Source organism: Carcharhinus amblyrhynchos, chromosome 25 (genome assembly GCF_965287045.1).
Source record: "Carcharhinus amblyrhynchos chromosome 25, sCarAmb.v2.hapA, whole genome shotgun sequence".
In the NCBI taxonomy this organism is placed as follows: Eukaryota; Metazoa; Chordata; class Chondrichthyes; order Carcharhiniformes; family Carcharhinidae; genus Carcharhinus; species Carcharhinus amblyrhynchos.
The window spans coordinates 17698174-17716770 of NC_137348.1; the positions used below are offsets into that span (position 1 = coordinate 17698174).

At 44.1% G+C, this 18597-nt stretch overlaps 1 protein-coding gene across 4 annotated transcripts in view; it reads right to left on the reverse strand.

Annotated features, from left to right (window-relative positions):
• Positions 1 to 778: 778 nt before the first annotated feature.
• The window catches only part of LOC145358140 (LIM/homeobox protein LMX-1.2), a 197168-nt gene continuing 179349 nt past the window's right edge, over positions 779 to 18597 (reverse strand). For 3 of the 4 annotated variants that reach the window (XM_080211820.1, XM_080211821.1, XM_080211818.1), the window contains 5 exons: positions 12620 to 12798; positions 11374 to 11451; positions 7066 to 7132; positions 6196 to 6357; positions 779 to 994 (listed from right to left, as the gene is read on the reverse strand). In XM_080211820.1, coding sequence (XP_080067946.1) covers positions 837 to 994; positions 6196 to 6357; positions 7066 to 7132; positions 11374 to 11451; positions 12620 to 12798 — 644 coding nt within the window. In that variant the 3' untranslated portion in view covers positions 779 to 836. The remainder of the gene's footprint in view (positions 995 to 6195; positions 6358 to 7065; positions 7133 to 11373; positions 11452 to 12619; positions 12799 to 18597) is intronic. The other variant, XM_080211819.1, reaches the window with a different exon arrangement.

The window sequence follows — 18597 nt, forward strand, 5'->3', positions numbered from 1 at the left end:
ACAGCAATGAGAACGAATCCCGGATTTCAATTTGACAAATTAGCAACAGCCACCTTTGCAAACATTGTTTTTGTTCCATTTATTGGCACTTGCACGGACCACTCAAGAGTCACACACCATTCATTCCACGCCGCTTGAGCGAGGAAACCGGGTGACCAGATAGCAAAGAAAAATACCGTGAACGGAGAGGACAGTACAGACATGAGCACGACATTTTCGTAGCTGTTAGCTGTTGCCACGCCTGAGCGAGATGATTCATGCAAAAACGCAAGGGAGCTCAGACACAAATTAGTCTCCTTGTGCCTTAAATTTTTTTAAAAAAACGCACTAAGGTGAGAGTGGAGTATAACGTTTTCTAATCCCTTTTACATCGAGTGCATGGAGAATTGGGTGTGCAAGTAGTTTTTGTTTTAAATCGATCTTTGCCATCCAGTCATGACCCAACAGAGAGATAAACAGAAGGGCAGGAAAAAGAGGCTGAGATTCCCAAATTTCGTCGTATATAATTAAGAACTGGAGTCTTTGTATCAAAACATTGAAACAGTGGAATGCAGCTGCAGTCTCCATGTCCCGTGTTCCTATTGTTGTGCTGATTTGAATTCTATTAAATTTGTCCTTTTTCTATGTCACTTTCATTATCTTCTCGCTGTCAGTTTTTTTTCCCCCTGGCCACATGGGAAATAGTGGATAAGTTCATTACGAGGCAAGAATAAGGTAATATATGGCTGTACAGTTTTCTTGATTTAGTTTACTTATCCCGTCCCTCCCGCCCCCGCCACTTCATTTAAAAGTCACCATAGTACACGTCGGACATTCTCCCTCCTGTCCCGCTGCTTTCACGAGGCAAAATATGAGTTCTGCATGGAATACAGCCTGTCGATTGGGTTCCCCACTCGAGCCTGCATGGGGTTAACTTCTGACGAGGCGAGGAAACAGTCGCTCAAGCTAGTGAGGGAGGTGTCGCTGTCGATATCGTGAAAGAGCGAGTCGTTCCCTGGAATCACAAAATGAAAGCATTTAATTGACAGCATTAAATCACTTAAAGGTCGTTATGATGAGTTTTCATTTTTAATGAAGCTTTCACGACTTCTTTGTGGTCCGTGGATGCTCATAAAATCCAGAAAGCAGTTGATAAATAATAAATAATGTATGAAAATGAGAGAAAAAAAGAAATACAGACACATTTCCAGGATAAACATATAGAGAACAAAATGATGCATTCTTCAAGATTCCTCTTTTTAAATTTGTGGTACAATATTAAGATACTACTTCCAGAAACCACTATTTTTTCCTGCATATTGACACCAAGCTTATTACTGACACTGTTGTCAAAATGAAATGATCTCAGTGTAGCCTGTGAATATGTTCTGTTCTATAGGGTAATGCTTTGGTTCAATACCAGGCTCAGAGGCAATCTTCCCCAACTCTTGGCTTTAAAGTTTAGCAGGGTTGTCCCTTACTACCACAGTGGTCCCATACTGAGAAAATTAATATTTAACTACCAGGAGACAATGCACAATCTGAAATCTTGGGCTGGATTTTCGTCTTTGAGGCAGGTAGAAAGAGTGGCGGTAATATTCCCAGCTTGGACCACCTGCCTTGGGATAAAGTGTTGGGAAAGACGGGATTTGCATCATGTATGGGGGGGGGGGTTGCAGACTGCAGTTGGGCTAGCTAATCCAGGAAAGAATTTAGAGGTAGTGACGTGGGGTGCTAGGTGCCTAGATACACTGTTTAACCACCCCCCCATGTGCCAAGGCATGCCCCCCCACTGATCCACTTTGGCCCCTCATGTCCTCCATGCCAAGTTTTGCCCACACTCCCCGGATGGCTCCTCATGCCAAGGTTTTCCCTGGGGCATAGCTGTTTCAGTACTCTAATGGAAGTATGGGCTCTCAGCCAATAATGCTCAGCTGAGGGGCCAAAAATCCATTAGAACACTGAAACAGTGATGCCGAGGGAAATCATTATTTGGCTCTCTGATCTCTTCTGCCAATTGAAACAGGTTTCAAGTGCTTGCAGTTTCAGCTATTGCAGCTTCTGAATGATTAACACTTTTACGGGCCACAGATTTAAGATAATTACAAATTTATTCATTCGTTCAACATGGGCATCACTGGCTGGCCAGGTTTATTGCCCATCCCTAGTTGCCTGAGGGCAGTTCAGAGTCAACCACATTGCTGTGGCTCTGGAGTCACATGTGGGCCAGACTAGGTAATGAGGGCAGATTGCTTTCCCTAAAGGACATTAGTGAACCAGATGGGTTCTTCTGACAATCATTTCATGGTCATCAGTAGATTTTTAATTCCTAAGATTTCTGGTTGAATTCAAATTCCACCAGCTGCTGTGGTGGAATTCGAATGGGGTCCCCAGAACATTAGTTACATTTCTAGGTTAACTGTCTAGTGATACTGCTACTAGACCATTGCCTCTCCAGTGAATTGTGATGATCTACCTGATAGGGTGATGGAAGCAAATTCAATGGTAACTTTCAAGGGAGAATTGGATAAATGTATTAATAAAGTTAAACTTGCAAGGGGAAAAGCAGCAGAATTGGGCCATGACTGCTGTTTCTGGCGTGATGGGCCAAATAGCCACTTGTATGATTCCCTTTTATCTACATCGAACAAACAAACAGGCTCAAATTTCCACTTTTAGATCAAATGAGCTCTGTGGCCAGCTTTGGAGCAAAGAGTTATTCTTTTTCCCATAAAATGCTCTCCACATTCATCCAGGAACTTGTAGGGACCGGAGGGAGAAAGTGGGAAAAAGAGGGAGACAGAAAGAGAAAGAATTGAGGCTATACATTAAAGTAATCTTGAACTCTGAGGATATCACTTCAATGGGCCAGCAAGCATAACCACAGGAGTGCTGAGTGCAACTGAAACCTAAAAACCAGAAACCATTGCAGTTCTCCAAAACAACTTCATAGCCAAGAGGAAAGAGTTGAAAGAATGCATTATTGGCTACAATGGAAAAGAAGGCTGAGAAGCAAATGTGAAAAGCTGATATCTAAGGAAGCTCGCTGCCAATGTAGAAAATTTATATGGTGTATCCTTGATCTAACCCACTGGATGTGTAATACTGACTGAGGCTAGATTTTTATTGCTGGATTCCTTCTAAAAAGGTGCCAAGGAAGGAAAATAACGTCTCCATGAATAACAGGCTTACGAGAAAATTCAGCTCAACTGGAATATGCAATCATGAATTATTACTTATAAAGTGGGAGTAATCTAATAGATGCATACCAGATCATGCTTCACACTGACCTTTGTGTCTGGAATACCCGTACATGTTATTCATACTTGAATTACAGTGTAGCAGAATAAAGTCTCGGGATACCACAACGTACCCAGTATTGGGCAGGATTTTCCAGCTGTTTCCACTGGCGGAGAGTGTGAACAGTGGGAAATTCCCTTGACAGTGGGAGGACCAGATGATCCAGTCGCCAGATTGGGGGCTTGCTCCTGTCCAGGTCTTCTTAGTCCCAAGGAGGGTGTCTTTCCTGCAACGGCCACCCCAATGCCGACGGTGCTGCCTGCCTTCACCAACCCCATCCTGGGCCTGCCTGACTGTGGCACCCCTTCTCAGCTCTATTTACCAGATATTGGGACACACAATATAAATGAACCCTCCTTCTCTAGTTATAGCCCCAACAGTGGCCATCACTCCTGGTAGCACCACTGAAGCTGTTGAACTGCCAACTCTCTGATTGGCCAGCAGCTTTTGGGGTGGGTGACCATCCCCTAATTGGGATGATTGCTCTGGTGGCAACCAAGATGATGTATCTGGTCATGTTGACTGCCAAAGTTGGGTTGCCCTCCACATCCCAGCCTATTGGCGGAACTCCAATAACCAGCACTTAATTCCAGCTTATATGTTTTATTTGTTCATAGCAAGTGGACATCGCTGGCAAAACATCAATTATTGCCCATCCCTCCGGAAGGTGATGGTGAGCAGCCTTCCTGTGGCACCGCAGTTCATATGGTGTAGGTTCATCTGCAGTGCTGTTTGAAGGGAGTTTCAGGAATTTGCATGATCATTCCCTCATTGTCACTGCTTGTTTCCAAGTCAGGATGGTATGGCTTGGTGGGAAACTTGGAGGTGGCATTGGTAGTCCCATGCACCTTCAGCCCTGTCTTTCTAGATGGTAAAGGTTTTGCGTGGGTTGGAAAAGTGCTGGTGAAGGAGAATGGCGAGTTACTGCAGTGCATCTTGTAAATGTTACACACATGTGCCGCTATGCACTGATAGTGGAGGGAGTGAATGTTTACATTAGTGAATGGGATGCCTGTTGAGAGGAGTATTTTTTCCTGGGTGGTGTTGAGCTTCATGAGTGTTCCTGGAGCTGCACTTATCTGAGCAAGTGGAGAGTATTCCATCATAGTCCTGATTTTGGGCTGCAGATAGTGGGCAGGCTTTGAGGAATTAGGATGTAAGTTTATTTATTAGTGTCACAAGTAGGCAAACACTACAATGAAATTACTGTGAAAATCTCCTAGTTGCCACACTCTGGCGCCAGTTCGGATAACACTGAAGGAGAATTTAGCATAGCCAATCCACCTAAGCAGCATGTCTTTCAGACTGTGGGAAGAAACCTAAGCACCTGGAGGAAACCCATGCAGACATGGGGAAAGCATGCAGACTCCACACAAACAGTGACCTCACCCGGGAATCAAATCCTGACCCCTGGCACTGTGAGGCAGCTGTGTTAACCACTGTGCCACCATGCCTTCATAGGTAAGCTACTCACTGCAGAATACCCAGCCTTTGACCTGCTCTTGTAACCACTCTGATCAAAGGACATTGATGATAGAAGATTCAGCAATGATAATTCTACTGAATGTCATGAGGAGATGATTAGACTCCTCATGGAGATAGTTATTGCCCAGCACTTGTGGTGCAAAATGTTACTTGGCATACATTTGCTCCAGCCTGCATGTTGTCCTGGTCTTGCTGCATGTGGACATGGATTGCTTCATCACCTGGGAGTTGTATAAACAGAACTGAGCAATGTATAATCATCAATGATTATCTCCACTTCTGATCTTACGATGGAGGGAAAATCATTGATGAATCAGTTGAAGTTAATTGGGTGGAGGACACTAGGCTGAGATGATTGAGCTCCAATAAACACAAGCGTCCTCCTTTGTGCTAGGTTTGACTCTGGGGCAGCTTCCATTTCAATTCCCATTGAGTTCAATTTTACTAAGGCTTCTTGATGTCACTTTTTATTCATTTGTGTGACATGGGCATCACTGGCTGGCCAGCATTTATCACCCATCCCTAGTTGCCTTTGAACTTACTGGGTCATTTCAAAGGGCAGTTGAGAGTCAACCACATTGCTGTGTCTCCGGAGTCACAGATAAGCCAAACCAGGTAAGGATGGCAGATTTCCTTCCCTAAAGGACATTAGTGAACCAGATGGGTTTTGCGGACAATCGACAATGGTTTCACGGTTAATTCTTAATTCCAGATTTTTTAAAATTGAGTTCAAGTTTCACAATCTGCCACAGTGGGAACCTAGTTTCCCAGAACATTAGCTGGATTAATAATCTAGCGATAATACCACTAGGCCATCACCTCCCTGGTCAAATGCTGCCTTGATTTCAAGGGCAGTCATTATTTTTTTGATGAAATAACATTCATACAAAATCAGAGCGTGATGCATTTCCAAAATTATCAGATTTGAAATGGCCTTGATCCATCGGCTGCGATTCTTGTACTTTCAGAAATTACAGTTTATAGAACTTACAGCAGAGCGACTAGTCCTTTTGCTCCTCTGCTGGTGTTTATGCTCCACACAAATCTCCTCTTACTCTGTTAATTTTACCTAACCCTATGTGCATATCATTCTGTTTTTTTTCCTCATGTAGTTATCTAGCTTCCCCTTATTTTTTTTTCTCTGCTAACTGTTTCAACAATTTAGTTTTACAAGTGATGATCTTACATTTATGTGCTCTAGTTTTGGACTCCCCCACAAGTGGAAACGCGTTCTCTCAAGTCTACCCGATCAAACCCTTTCTGGATTTTAAAGAGCTCCATCAGATCACCTCTCATTCTTCTCTTTCCTAGAGAAAAGAGCCTCGTGCCAACTCAGTCCTGTAGTTGAACAGTATAAGGTGATGTTTTGAAATGGGCACAGGAAATTAAATTGAAAGTTGACAGAGTAACTAAATACAAGCAGCCACCTACCATATGGGTTCATGTGGTCCCCTGGCATTTGGGGTGGGGTGAGTCCTTGTTGAAATGGATCCGAGTTGTAACCATTTTGGTCTATGGACACAAGCTGCTGCTGCGGAGGTGCGACTGGCGCGTATGAATTGATCATCCCATCCATTCTATTTGACATTACTTCTGCCAATGAAAAGAAAATCAGTCAGGAGTTCGCCTGGCTTTTGATAAAAAGGGCTAGTTTCAATGGCCCTTTTTAATAAACAGATCTGTTTCTTTGTTGGAAAGTAACAGGCTTTCTGTCCGAGTAAAGCGTTTTAATCTTTCATGGGTACGCGACAGGAATGACAATAAGTCGAGGTAGGGAACGCAGTGATGAGCAGCCACCTTGCCTGGTCTCATAACTCATCAGCAAATAGCGGCGGTGAGGCATCCTTATGAGTGGGATATCAGATGTATCCTATGGCTGTTCATTATGTGATCTGTTTATACCACAGGCTAGATAAGTAATCTAAATTAAAGTGATAAAAGCTAGATGCAGATTTTAATTTTAAAAGGAAATTAAACCACAGAGTGACTGCAATGGTTGGAGGAGGGGGGGGTGGTGTGACATCACTGAGAAAGATTTTCTTCACTCTGGGCTCTGGCACCATGTTGATGGATGTCGATAATCGTGGTTTAGCACTTAATATTTATTGAGACTATTTTTTAATCCTGTTATACTTGCACACATTGTTTTCGGTGGGATGGCAATTTAAAACCAGATTGCTTTGAATTCCTCATTACAGAATGTTCAGCAATCATGTAATACGTTCATGGCAGTTTTTCTGTTGAAGATTTTTAGTTCTGTCTCTTCCACCTGCCCACCAGCCCCACTGTCACATGGGTTACCTTGTCCAAGTCGCTGACCGTTCTGTTGCTCTTGCTGTTGCTGTTGTCTCCGTGCCAGCTTCTTCATCTTAAAAATTACAAAAGAAATCTGCTTGGAATCAGGTTAAGCAACACGGCTTTGAAAACACCCAAATTGAAGGACATCTCTAAAATTCAGCTAACAACACAATGGATGGAACAGCTCCTTCGATAGGACACTGGGTACTTTATCAGGTGGGGCTATGACTTTGTCTTGCATGATGGATAAGTATAAAAGGATAGAAGGCAAATGCAATCTTTTGGGCAGCACGGTGGCACTGCTGCCTCACAACACCAAGGGCCTGGGTTCAATTCCGCCTTGGGTGACTGTGTGGAGTTTGCACGTTCTCCCCATGACTGCTTGGGTCTCCTCAGCATGCCTCAATTCCCTCCCACAGTCCAAAGATGTGCATGTTACGTGATTGGCCATGCTAAATTGCCCTGTGTCAGGGGATTGGCAGGGTAAATACATAGGGTTACAGGGATAGGGCTTGGGTGGGATTGTTGTCAGTGCAGTGTTGATGGGCTGAATGGCCACCTTCTGCACTGTAGGAATTCTACGAATTTGAAAAATTGCCTTGAGTGAAATAATATTATGTATCAAGAGCCAATGCTGTGACAAATGGAAGGGCATCATTAGACTGTGATTAACTCATTCAGATCAACCATAAAACAAGAACATTTTGCCTCAATTAAATAAACAACCTAATATACCAGTGCTCCTCACATAAACATAATTAATATGTGCATTGACTGGAATATAACAATGAAAGGATAATTTGAGAAATATAAATGATATTGCATTTAACTCCAATTGTGGAGTTAGTACCTACCTATCTCAAATCTAATACTCTGTCAGGTCTAGGCTTTGCATATACATAGTGCTACTTGTCGCTTATCCCAGTTGTATCGATGTATTGTGGGCAGCACGATGGCACAGTAGTTAGCACTGCTGCCTCACAGAGCCAGAGACCAAGGTTCGATTCCAGCCTTTGGTCACTGTCTGTGTGGAGTTTGCCCATTCTCCCCGTGTCTGTGTGGGTTTCCTGCAGATGCTTTGGTTTCCTTCCACACTCCAAAGATGTGTGGGTTAGCTGAATTACCCTTAGTGTCCAAAGATATGTAGATTAGATAGAACATAAGAACATAAGAACATAAGAAATAGGAGCAGGAGTAGGCCATCTAGCCCTTCGAGCCTGCCCCGCCATTCAATAAGATCATGGCTGATCTGTTGTGGCTCAGTTCCACTTTCCCGCCCTCTCCCCATAACCCTTAATCCCCTCTCTTATCAAGAACCCATCAACCCGCTTCTTAAAAATATTTAGTGAGGCAGCCTCCACCACTTCAACGGGCAGAGAATTCCAGAGATTCACCACCCTTTGAGTGAAGAAGTTCCTCCTCAACTCCGTTCTAAACCGCCTCCCCTTTATCTTGAGGCTGTGCCCCCTAGTCCTACTGTCTTTTTTGAGCGGGAAGAGTCTCTCCACCTCTATCCTATCCATCCCATTCATCATCTTATACGTCTCAATGAGATCTCCCATCATTCTTCTAAACTCTAATGAGTACAAGCCTAGTTTATTCAGCCTCTCCTCATAGCTCAATCCCCTCAACTCCGGTATCAGCCTAGTAAACCTCCTCTGCACTCCCTCCAGGGCCAAAATATCCTTGCGCAGGTGCGGCGCCCAAAACTGCACACAGTACTCCAGCTGCGGCCTCACCAATGCCCTATACAGCTGCGGCAAGACCTCCCTACTTTTATATTCAATCCCCCTCGCTATGAAGGCCAGCATCCCATTCGCCTTCCTGACCACCTGCTGCACCTGCAAGCTGGGTTTTTGCGACTCATGCACAAGGACCCCGAGGTCCCTCTGCACCGTCGCCTGCTGCAGTTTTTCGCCACGTAAGTAATAGTCCTTCCTACCATTCTTCCTACCAAAGTGGACCACCTCACACTTGCCAACATTAAATTCCATTTGCCATTTCCTGGCCCATTCGCCCAGCCTATCTAGATCCTTCTGCAGACTCTCCACACCCTCCGCACAATTTGCCTTTCCCCCAATCTTGGTGTCATCAGCAAATTTCGACACCCTGCACTCGGTTCCCTCCTCCAGATCATCTATATAAATGGTAAATAGCTGAGGCCCCAGCACCGACCCCTGGATGGATTAGCCATGGTAAATGTGCAGGGTTACAGGATAGGGTGGGGTAAATGATCTGTGTAAGATACTCTATTAGAGAGAGTCAGTGTAGACTCAATGACCAAATGGCCTCCTTCTGTACTGTAGGAATTAACTTATGGGACAATATAATGGATCTTCGGGAGGGTTTGTGTGATGTGATGCTCGTAGCCCTTTGGTTGGTTTTCCATTTATATTTTTTGAATGATGTTTTGCTTCACAAAAGGAGATGGATGTCCACAGGGAACACTTTTCCACGGCATCAAGCATCCCCAAACTCAGGAAATACACATGGCACATGCAACACTACTCTATGCAGAAACTGTGAACTGATAGCCTGTCACTACACCAGTCATTACTCTCCTCTCACACCAGCCACTCTTCCAGTCTCAGAATGAAACCTGAGCCCAAAACCTGTGCACAGCATCCACTATAGATAGTTTGGAATGGGGTGGAGAATGATCCAACCCAATCCACGCCCGGCTATAACACTAGCAGGCACACAGGCTCCCATTCTGCTGGCTTGAACTGCTTTCAAATCCAATTGCACGAGGTGGGGTTTAGTCTTGCAGATTGGATTTTAGTCTTGCAGAACATCGGGAAAGGGGGCATAGCAAATCGACTGGCCTGTTATAAGCTCTGCCTAAATAGGGAAATTAATTTCGCATTTTTAAATTAAGAGACTAATGACCCTGACTAAAATGATTAATATCTATCCTCTAGCCACAGTCTAATCAGAGTCCTGAGTGCAATGGAATCATCGTCCAGATATTCCTGCTGCGCCCACTCTACCCACACTGGCACTCAGCTGCTCCTGTCGAGATCCAGCTGAACACCGGTACACGTTTTCCCGCTTCCAGGCTGGAGGGGGAGGATCCTTGTGGCGAACGCCAGCCTCCTGGCCGTGGTCCCTGAGCTCAAGGGAGCAGTCTAGGGTGGTGGGTGACTGGCGCTCGGAGGAGAGGGATGATTCAGTGGCGAGAGGGGCTCAGATTCCTCCAGTACCCGCAGATTCAGTGCCAGAGTACTGAAAATGGATGGTTGATTCGCTAATGCTTGCTGTGGTGTTAAATCGCAAGGCAAACGTATTTGTCCTTTTACGGGCAACACAGCAGAGTCAGGGTCATATGGCTTGGGAGACCAACCGGGACTCAGAATGGGGAATCACCCCAGAGGGAGGAATTCTCCGAGGCAGAGGTATTTTAGAATAAGCTGTAAGAACAGTGATGCTGCTCTTGAAGCTCACTAAAAAAATCCCTTTGTGTTCACTAATGAAGTCCCTGAAAGTGCATCATAACAGCGTCCATCCATCTGATTTTGTACATCACAGTCAGCCCAGCTCCACTTCAGTTTGTATTTGTTCTTGGATGTGTGCGATAAGATGGAATTATTGCCCATCCCGAGTTACCTAGAAGCCATTGACGGATCTCTTGATGTTCTATTTTGTAACAATTAATTTACAACTGAGTTGGCCATCAAGCTAGCATCAAAAAAAAACGTTGTCATGTCAAACCAGATGGAGATGGAAAAGAGTAAAGTTTATTTTTTAGTGTCACAAGTAGGCTTACATTAACACTGCAATGAAGTTACTGTGAAAATTCCCTAGTTGCCACACTCTGGCACCTGTTCGGGTACACTGAGGGAGAATTTAGCGTGGCCTGTGCATCTAATCCACACGTCTTTCAGATTTGGGAAGAAACCAGAGCACCTGAAGGAAACCCATGCAGACATGGGAGAATGTGTTGACTCCACAAAGACATTGACCCAAGCCGGGAATTGAACCCAGGTCCCTGGAGCTGTGAGGCAGCAATGCTAACTATTGTGCCACCATGCCGCCTCTGTGAAAGTTCCCCAAGCTCCACAGTTCCACAGTGAAAGTTCAGTGAAGGATGTTAGTGACCTAGCTGTGCTTCCATGACAATCTGGTGGCTCTCACCTTCACTTTTGGATGCTAGTGCATGGATTTATTGACCTTGTTTTCACCGTGGGCTTTGAACTCCCCCAGTGCTGTGACTACCTGACAACTGAGTCCTACTGCACGAGAAATAATCTTCCAAAACCGATGGCGAGCAAGAGGATTTCAAATGTGAGAAACTTGTGACCAAAAGTTTACCTTAGCTCTTTGATTTTGGAACCAAACTTGAACTACTCTGACACTAAGCCCCGTTTCAGCTGCGAGGGTTTCTCTGACCTGTTGAGAAAAAGCATGTTGACTTTACTAAAGAAACAGAAAGTTCTGGATTAAACAAGCTAAAACAATCTTCCTAAAGCGCATTCAATATTCATCATGCAAAAGCATACTATTTAATCTAGATAATAGACAGTGTGAGGATCAAAGGACATGGGGATAGGGCATATGTGGAGCTGAAGATCAGCCATGATGTTTGGGAGGAGCAGGTTAGGGAGGGCTGCATAGCCTACTCCTGTCCCCGTTTCATATATTCTTAGAAATATTTAAAAGCTCTGAAAAATTACAGGGCCGATTTCAATCTCCTTGACAGTGACTGGTTGAAGGGTAATTAAAATGGTTGTAGTGACTTACGCTCCCCAACTGATCCCACTGTCTTTCTGCCGTTTGTATTTTTAACTAGACAAGAAACACCCACTGAAAGGCAATAGGGTCTTACTTTAAATACACAAATTTGGCTCCAAACATACTGAGGCCAGGTGTGTAATTTTAACCCAAGGCTAATGCAGAGAACCACCGAGCCTTCAGCACCAGGCCCAACTTGGTGGCAAAGGGATTGGTGAAGGGGAGGCCCAGATTGAGTGTTCACTTGATTTATTTTATTGTTTCCTTGTTTGATTGATCCTCCAAGTCCCGGAAGGAAATCTTGTACCTTCTCCATCTTGGTTTGATCCCTCCCTCTAACCGTTTCCCAACTATGAAGAGCCCCCACCACACCCCTCCTCCCATTTTCATCTCAGGTGGCAGTCTTCTTCCCTGTGAAATCCCACTCCCACATATTGGACAGCTAGCTTCAGGTGGGACACTGCCAGGACCTGTGCAAAGAGCTGGGAATGCCAAGCCCCTGGCATCGCCTTGCAAGGATTTGGCATCACCCTCAATCTCCACCTCCACATAACTCACACCAGAAAATTATGCTGGGTCTGAGATTGAGTTGTAAGAGGCTAAAAGACATTGAGTGAGATTTACAGCCTTGCACGTCCTGAAACCATAAAATCACGCCCGAGGTTAATGGCTCTTCCCTCTGTCCGCCCCTCGCCCACTCTGATTCTCTTGGCAGTGGGGCAGTAAAATTCTGGCCTTTGCACTGAAAATTTCTTGGGTGTTTGTCTGAAAATTAACAGGTAAATTGCATAACTACATGTTCCGAACAATAGTTGAGGACCCTTACTTTTCTGCAAGGTTTGGAAGAAACTTCAAACGATGCTTTAAATGCTCTCCTCTGCTGTGTTGTCAGGATTGTCCTGGGCCGCTTTGGCCTTCTCTGATCCTTCACATCTTCGCAAGCCTTTCCCTGAATTCCCTGAATTTTATTTGGCTTAATGTCAATATCTTCATCGTCACTTTTCACTGTAAATGCATCAAATGAAACACTATTCACTGTCAATTTAAACACTTACAGAATTGCCCACAGATATACAATGGTTGGGAAAAATAGTCTTTTATTAAAAAATCTTTTTTCAGGCTGAAGGATTGGAAGTCCTATTATTTCTATATTCATTTATTATTTCTATATTCATTCAAAGACTTACTGAGAACTCAAGTACTCAAAGGTCTGCCATTAGGCTTAAAGTTCCTCTTTCATTATTTTATCTAAATAATATGCACTCATCACCAAAAACAGCACACCTTCACCTGTGTGGCATTTTCTATTGGTGACACCTAGGCTTCTCGGAGTGCAATTGTTAATTTATTGCCAAATTTAGAGTTCATTATTTTCAGCATGGGCTTATATCCACCTTGAGCCTTGTTGAGCAACTTAGGACAATGATTCGGGCAATCACAGAAAATAAGTAATACTTTTTAGTCACAGCAACATCCAAGATAGATGTTTAACAAATGTGCCTTAACTGGCAGTATAACATTTCACATATTGATGTACCCTGAATTTCTCTTCACAAAATACTACTTCAATTTACAGACATAAATATGAAACAGAAACTACATTTTATAGAGAGACAAGAAAATGATCAAGGTGTTAGCGCTGCTGCCTCACAGCACCAGGGACACGGGTTCAATTCCCGACTAGGGTCACTGTCTATGTAGAGTTTGCACATTCTCCCTGTGTCTGTTTGGATTTCCTCCGGGTGCTCCAGCTTCCTCCCACGGTACAAAAGACATTGTGGGTGGCATGGTGGCACAGTGGTTAGCACTACTGCCTCACAAAGCAGGTTTGATTCCCAGCTTGGGTCACTGGCTGTGTGGAGTTTACACATTCTCCTGCATCTGCGTGGGTTTCCTCTGGGTGCTCGGGTTTCCTCCCACAGTCCAAAGATGTGCGGATTAGGTGGGTTGGCCATTCTAAATTGATCCTCAATGTCAGAGGGACTAGCTGGGGTAAATGCATGGGGTTCTGAGGATAGGACCTGGGTGGGATTATGGTCAGTGCAGACTCAATGGGCCAAATGGCCTCCTTCTGCACTGTAGGGATTCTATGGATCCACATGCTGGTTAGGTGCATTGGCCATGCTAAGTTCTCCCTGATTGTACCCAAACCGGCACTGGAGTGCAGCGACTAGGGGATTTTCACAGTAATTTCATTGCAGTGTTAATGTAAGCCTACTTGTGACGCTAATAAATAAACCAAAAAACTTGTGATTTGATAATGAGGATCATTTCAAAATCATGTTTTTAATTGGATTTGAATTTCTGGATTGATGGGGCCAAGCATTGAGGGCAGGGTTTTTAGCTTCCATTGGGTCCAGGAATGGAGGCAGATGAGTGCTAAAGATAGTGCTGCTTTCCAATATGTGGGTTCCCTAACTCCATCCCACTCTGTGCCATTTGCGTGCAAGTGGTGGCAGCCAAGAAGGTGCATTGAGGACCATTGACAGAAGTTGATAGGATTTTCCAGGCAGTCTCCAGGTTCCTGCGGAAGGCTGGGGCCAGTTTGTTTGCCTGGAGGCAGCCTTCCAGCAGCAGATAGGGAGGCTAGTGCTCTGGGAAGGATCAGAGACCCTCCTTGTCTGTTTAAGATCAGCTGCAGGCCACTCTGTGGAAAGGGTGCTTCCCCTCTCCGACCCTTCTATCCTTACCCAGAGTGGTAGCCTGGCTGCGAATCATAGATCATCCCTTCAGTGCAGAACGAGACCATTTGGCCCATTGAGTCTGCACTGACCCACCTTTTTTTTAATCTTACCCAGGCTCTATATTTACCCCACTAATCACTCAAACCTACATATCTTGGGGCACTAAGGGGCAATTTAGCATGGTGAATCCATCTAATCTGTACATCTTTAGGTTGATACCTACCAACCGACTCAAGAACGGCTTCTTCCCTGCTGCCATCCAACTTTTGAATGGACCTACCTTGCATTAAGTTGACCTTTCTCTTCGCCATAGCTATGACTGTAACACTACATCCTGCACTCTCTCCTTTCCTTCTCTATGATTAGTATTCTTTGTCTGTATAGCGTGCAAGAAACAATACTTTTCACTGTATATCAATACATGTGAAAGTAATAAATCAAATCAGATCAAATCAAAATCTTTGAAGTGTGGGGGGAAACTGGAGTACCCAGAGGAAACCCTCGCAGAAACAGGGAGAATGTGCAAACTCCACACAGAGTGTCACCCAAAGCCAGAATCGAACCCAGATCCCAAAATTGGATCTGGGTTCCAATTCCAAAATTGAGCCAGCAGTGCTAACTAGCGTGCCACCCAAATGCCTATTCTTTTCAATTCAAAATTAAAAAGAAATTGGAGAGAAGGCGATTCCATTTGGGGTGCCCTCTCTCTTACCTATCAGTCATTGCTCTCATTACCCTCCAACTTCGAAAGCCCACCCGCAATCCTTAATTGGATGGTGAGTCCGCCCTCTGGCCACAAATTGGCCAATTCAGAGAGACTATTTCCCTCACAGTGCGAGCTTCCCGACCCCCACTGGAGCCTGATGTCGGAGATCAGAAGCCAAATGGAAAACCCTGGCCCAAATCTCAGTTTGAACCATTTCCTCCACTCTGCAGCGAGCTCATTTGCAAAGGACAGGCATAAACTGCACACAAATGAATCTCCCTGTCGCTGATATGCCTGCTGTTGTCTGTGCATTTTGTTTGATGTCTATATTTATGGTGCAGACCACTTGCACAGGGAGGTCTCCCTCGTAGCCTAGCGCTGCTCTTAAAGGGGTTAGAGAGAGGCACATTCTTAACTTTGATGGTTCCACAATCAGTCAGTTCCAACCTCCACAACTTGCGATTTTGTTTTTCAACTTTGTGCATTCACTTTCCCTGACACATTGCACTTACTCTAATCCTCACAATTCATGTTAGCCTTCCAAAATAAGGAATGACTATGGGTGAACATTTTTCATATCTCACTGTAAGGAAGGATTCAAATGGAGGACTTACTTAAAAAGAATGAAAAAGGAAATGGATTCTTCATGTAAAAATGTGGCTTCTCCCAGTGAAGGAGACTTACTTAAAAATGAGTTAAAAAGTTTATTTATTAATGTCACAAGTCATTTTCCATTAACACTGCAGTGAAATTACTGTGAAAATCCCCTTGTTGCCACACTCTGGTTACACTGAGGGAGAATTTATCATGGCCAATGTGCCTAACCTGCATGTCTTTCAGACTGTGGGAGGAAACCAGAGCACCCGGAGGAAATCTACGCAGATACAGGGAGAACATGCAAACTCCACACAGACAGCGACCCAAGCCAGGAATCGAACCTGGGTCCCTGGCGCTGCGAGGTAGCAGTGCTAACCACTGTGCTGCCAAGCTACCCTCAGAGATCTGAATGTTATGAAATTTTGGAAGTTACAGTTTAAAGTTATTATTTCAAAAGTTTCCTATAATACTAGAAAACATGTAGTGAACCAACAGTTTTTTTTTACTAAGTCCTGGAAAAGTGAACCAGCTGGATGGAAAGTGATTTATCTTAATGCATTTCACCACGGTCTTTGTATCTTATGGCCCTCCAGGATCATCTCCCTTTATTTCAATTCAACATATTTATGTAAGGATCAAACACTGGCTCACTCACTTTAATAGTTGTGTCATTATTAACTTCCTGAAATGCCATTTAAATTTAATGGCTTTCTAAACCTGAAAACTCCTAGTCTTTGGAGAGTTATAGTGGGGTCTGGCATCACAGGTTCATATTTTTAAAATTGCTATTCCAAGCGAACACTTCCAAAATGGTAAAAAAAAGTGAAACAGTCTGCGAGGAAAAACTGCGTCCTCTCCCCACACACAGCTCGCTCTCTGCTGATACGAGTCTTTCTTTGATCATCTGTTTTTGATCACTCAAAACCGGAGAGCATTTTGGGCTTTTGCAGCTGAATGTTATAAAGGTTAGTTAACTATTGGTGTTCCTTGGTGCCATATTTACATCTGGGCTGTTAATCAAACATGGAATTTGCCCTAGTCCACTTTGAGTTAAGATGGAATGTTCCAGAAAACAAAAACAGGCACACGGAGATGCTTTGACAAATTCTTTGACAGTTGTCTGCAACAAAATAAGGACCAGCTGTAGCTAATACCACAAATTGAGTAATGGGCGTGGATGTTTCGTGGGTGCATTGGGTTGTGTGACACACTGCTCCTTATAAAAGCTAAACAAAACAAACCTCGCTATTTACACATGGAGCAATTTTATCCATAACTGATTCAAAATGTTATACAGCTCACTGAAGTAGGGAGAGTAATACTGGAAAGGAAACACAAGTTCTAATAAGCAACACGAGATGCTAATCTACTATTTGTTCATGATCATTGGAGTTTGCAATGTTTGGAAGGATTGCAACAGAGTAAACCATTTGGAACTTCTGAATGCCAACCAGCGCTCATATAAAATGAGAAACAAGCATGGAAATGCTGCAGAGCGTGGCTCTCAAGATTATCTTTGGACCCAAATGCTCAGTGGAGTTTCCATATCTTTTCATCCGCTGCTGCCGATGCCATTTGGCATCATTGCCAATCCCCGTACTGGTCGCAGTGAGATGCCAGATGGCATGATGCTGGGGTTGGGAGAAGTGGACCTTGGTGACAGAAAACAAAGCAGGTGGGATTTTCCGGCCACTTCCTGCTGGAAGGATCTTCCCGTCCCCCACTGAAGTTGAAGGTTCCGCCTACCCCCATGGCGGGTTCCCCGGTGGAGGGACGGGCGTGTCATGCAAATGGTCATTGACTTCGGAAAATCTCGCCAGCATCCAAGCAATGATGGTCTGCCTCTGCCGTGGTTGAGTTCAGGGTGGGGGAGGGGTTGGAAAATTCTGGATTGAGTTACACTGGGACAGTGAATCATTGGTCAGGTCTCAGCTGGACTATGCATCCAATTCTGGACGCAACTCTTTGGGAAGAATGTGAAAGCTTTGGATAGAACGCAGAGGAGATCTACTAGAATTGGACCAGGGATGGGACAGCAAGATGCAGAGCATAGAGGAACTGGGATTGTTCTCCTTAGAGCAAAGGTGGTGAAGGATAGATTTCATGGAGGCGTTCAGTTATGAAGGGGTTTTAATGAAATAGGGAGAACCTGTTTCCACTGTGTATGGTTTGCTTCATTGATGCAAAGACTTCACTTTAAGATATTTCTGCCTGTGCAATTACATTTAAGCCTAAAAAACTTAACTTGACCACACTTTAAAACTCACAAGGCATGCTGGGTTAGCTGGAACATTGACTGCATTTTTTGAAAGTACAATGCAAGCAAAATCAGGTCTTTTTACAAGCCAAACAAAGGTTTTCATAAACAACATCTGTGAGGCCGCGAGATAAGGGTAGATATATTGTGGAACTGTGTGTCTAGCTAGCAGTCTGTTTTCAAGACTTGTTCAGTCTGTTTGGAGTTCTGCTTTGATCAGTATGGGGCTGGAAAAAAAAGCCTCTTTCTCTTTCTCTCTCTTATTCTCTCTCTCTCTTTCTCCAGTTTTTCTGTCTCTGTTTGCTTTTGTAATGATCTAATTTTAAGTTCTGTTCAATAAAAGAAATTCATCGTATCAGTGCTGTCTTTGTCTATTCTAAGGAATGAATGGACCCCAAACACTGGCAGGAGGGTTGGTGAGCAGAAAACATAGATTTGCCACAATTAGCAAACAAAAAGAGCAGAGAGGAGGATTTTTTTATTTTAATGCCGCGAGTTGTTATGATCTGGAATGCACTGCCTGAAAGGGTGGTGGAACAGATTCAATAATAACGTTCCAA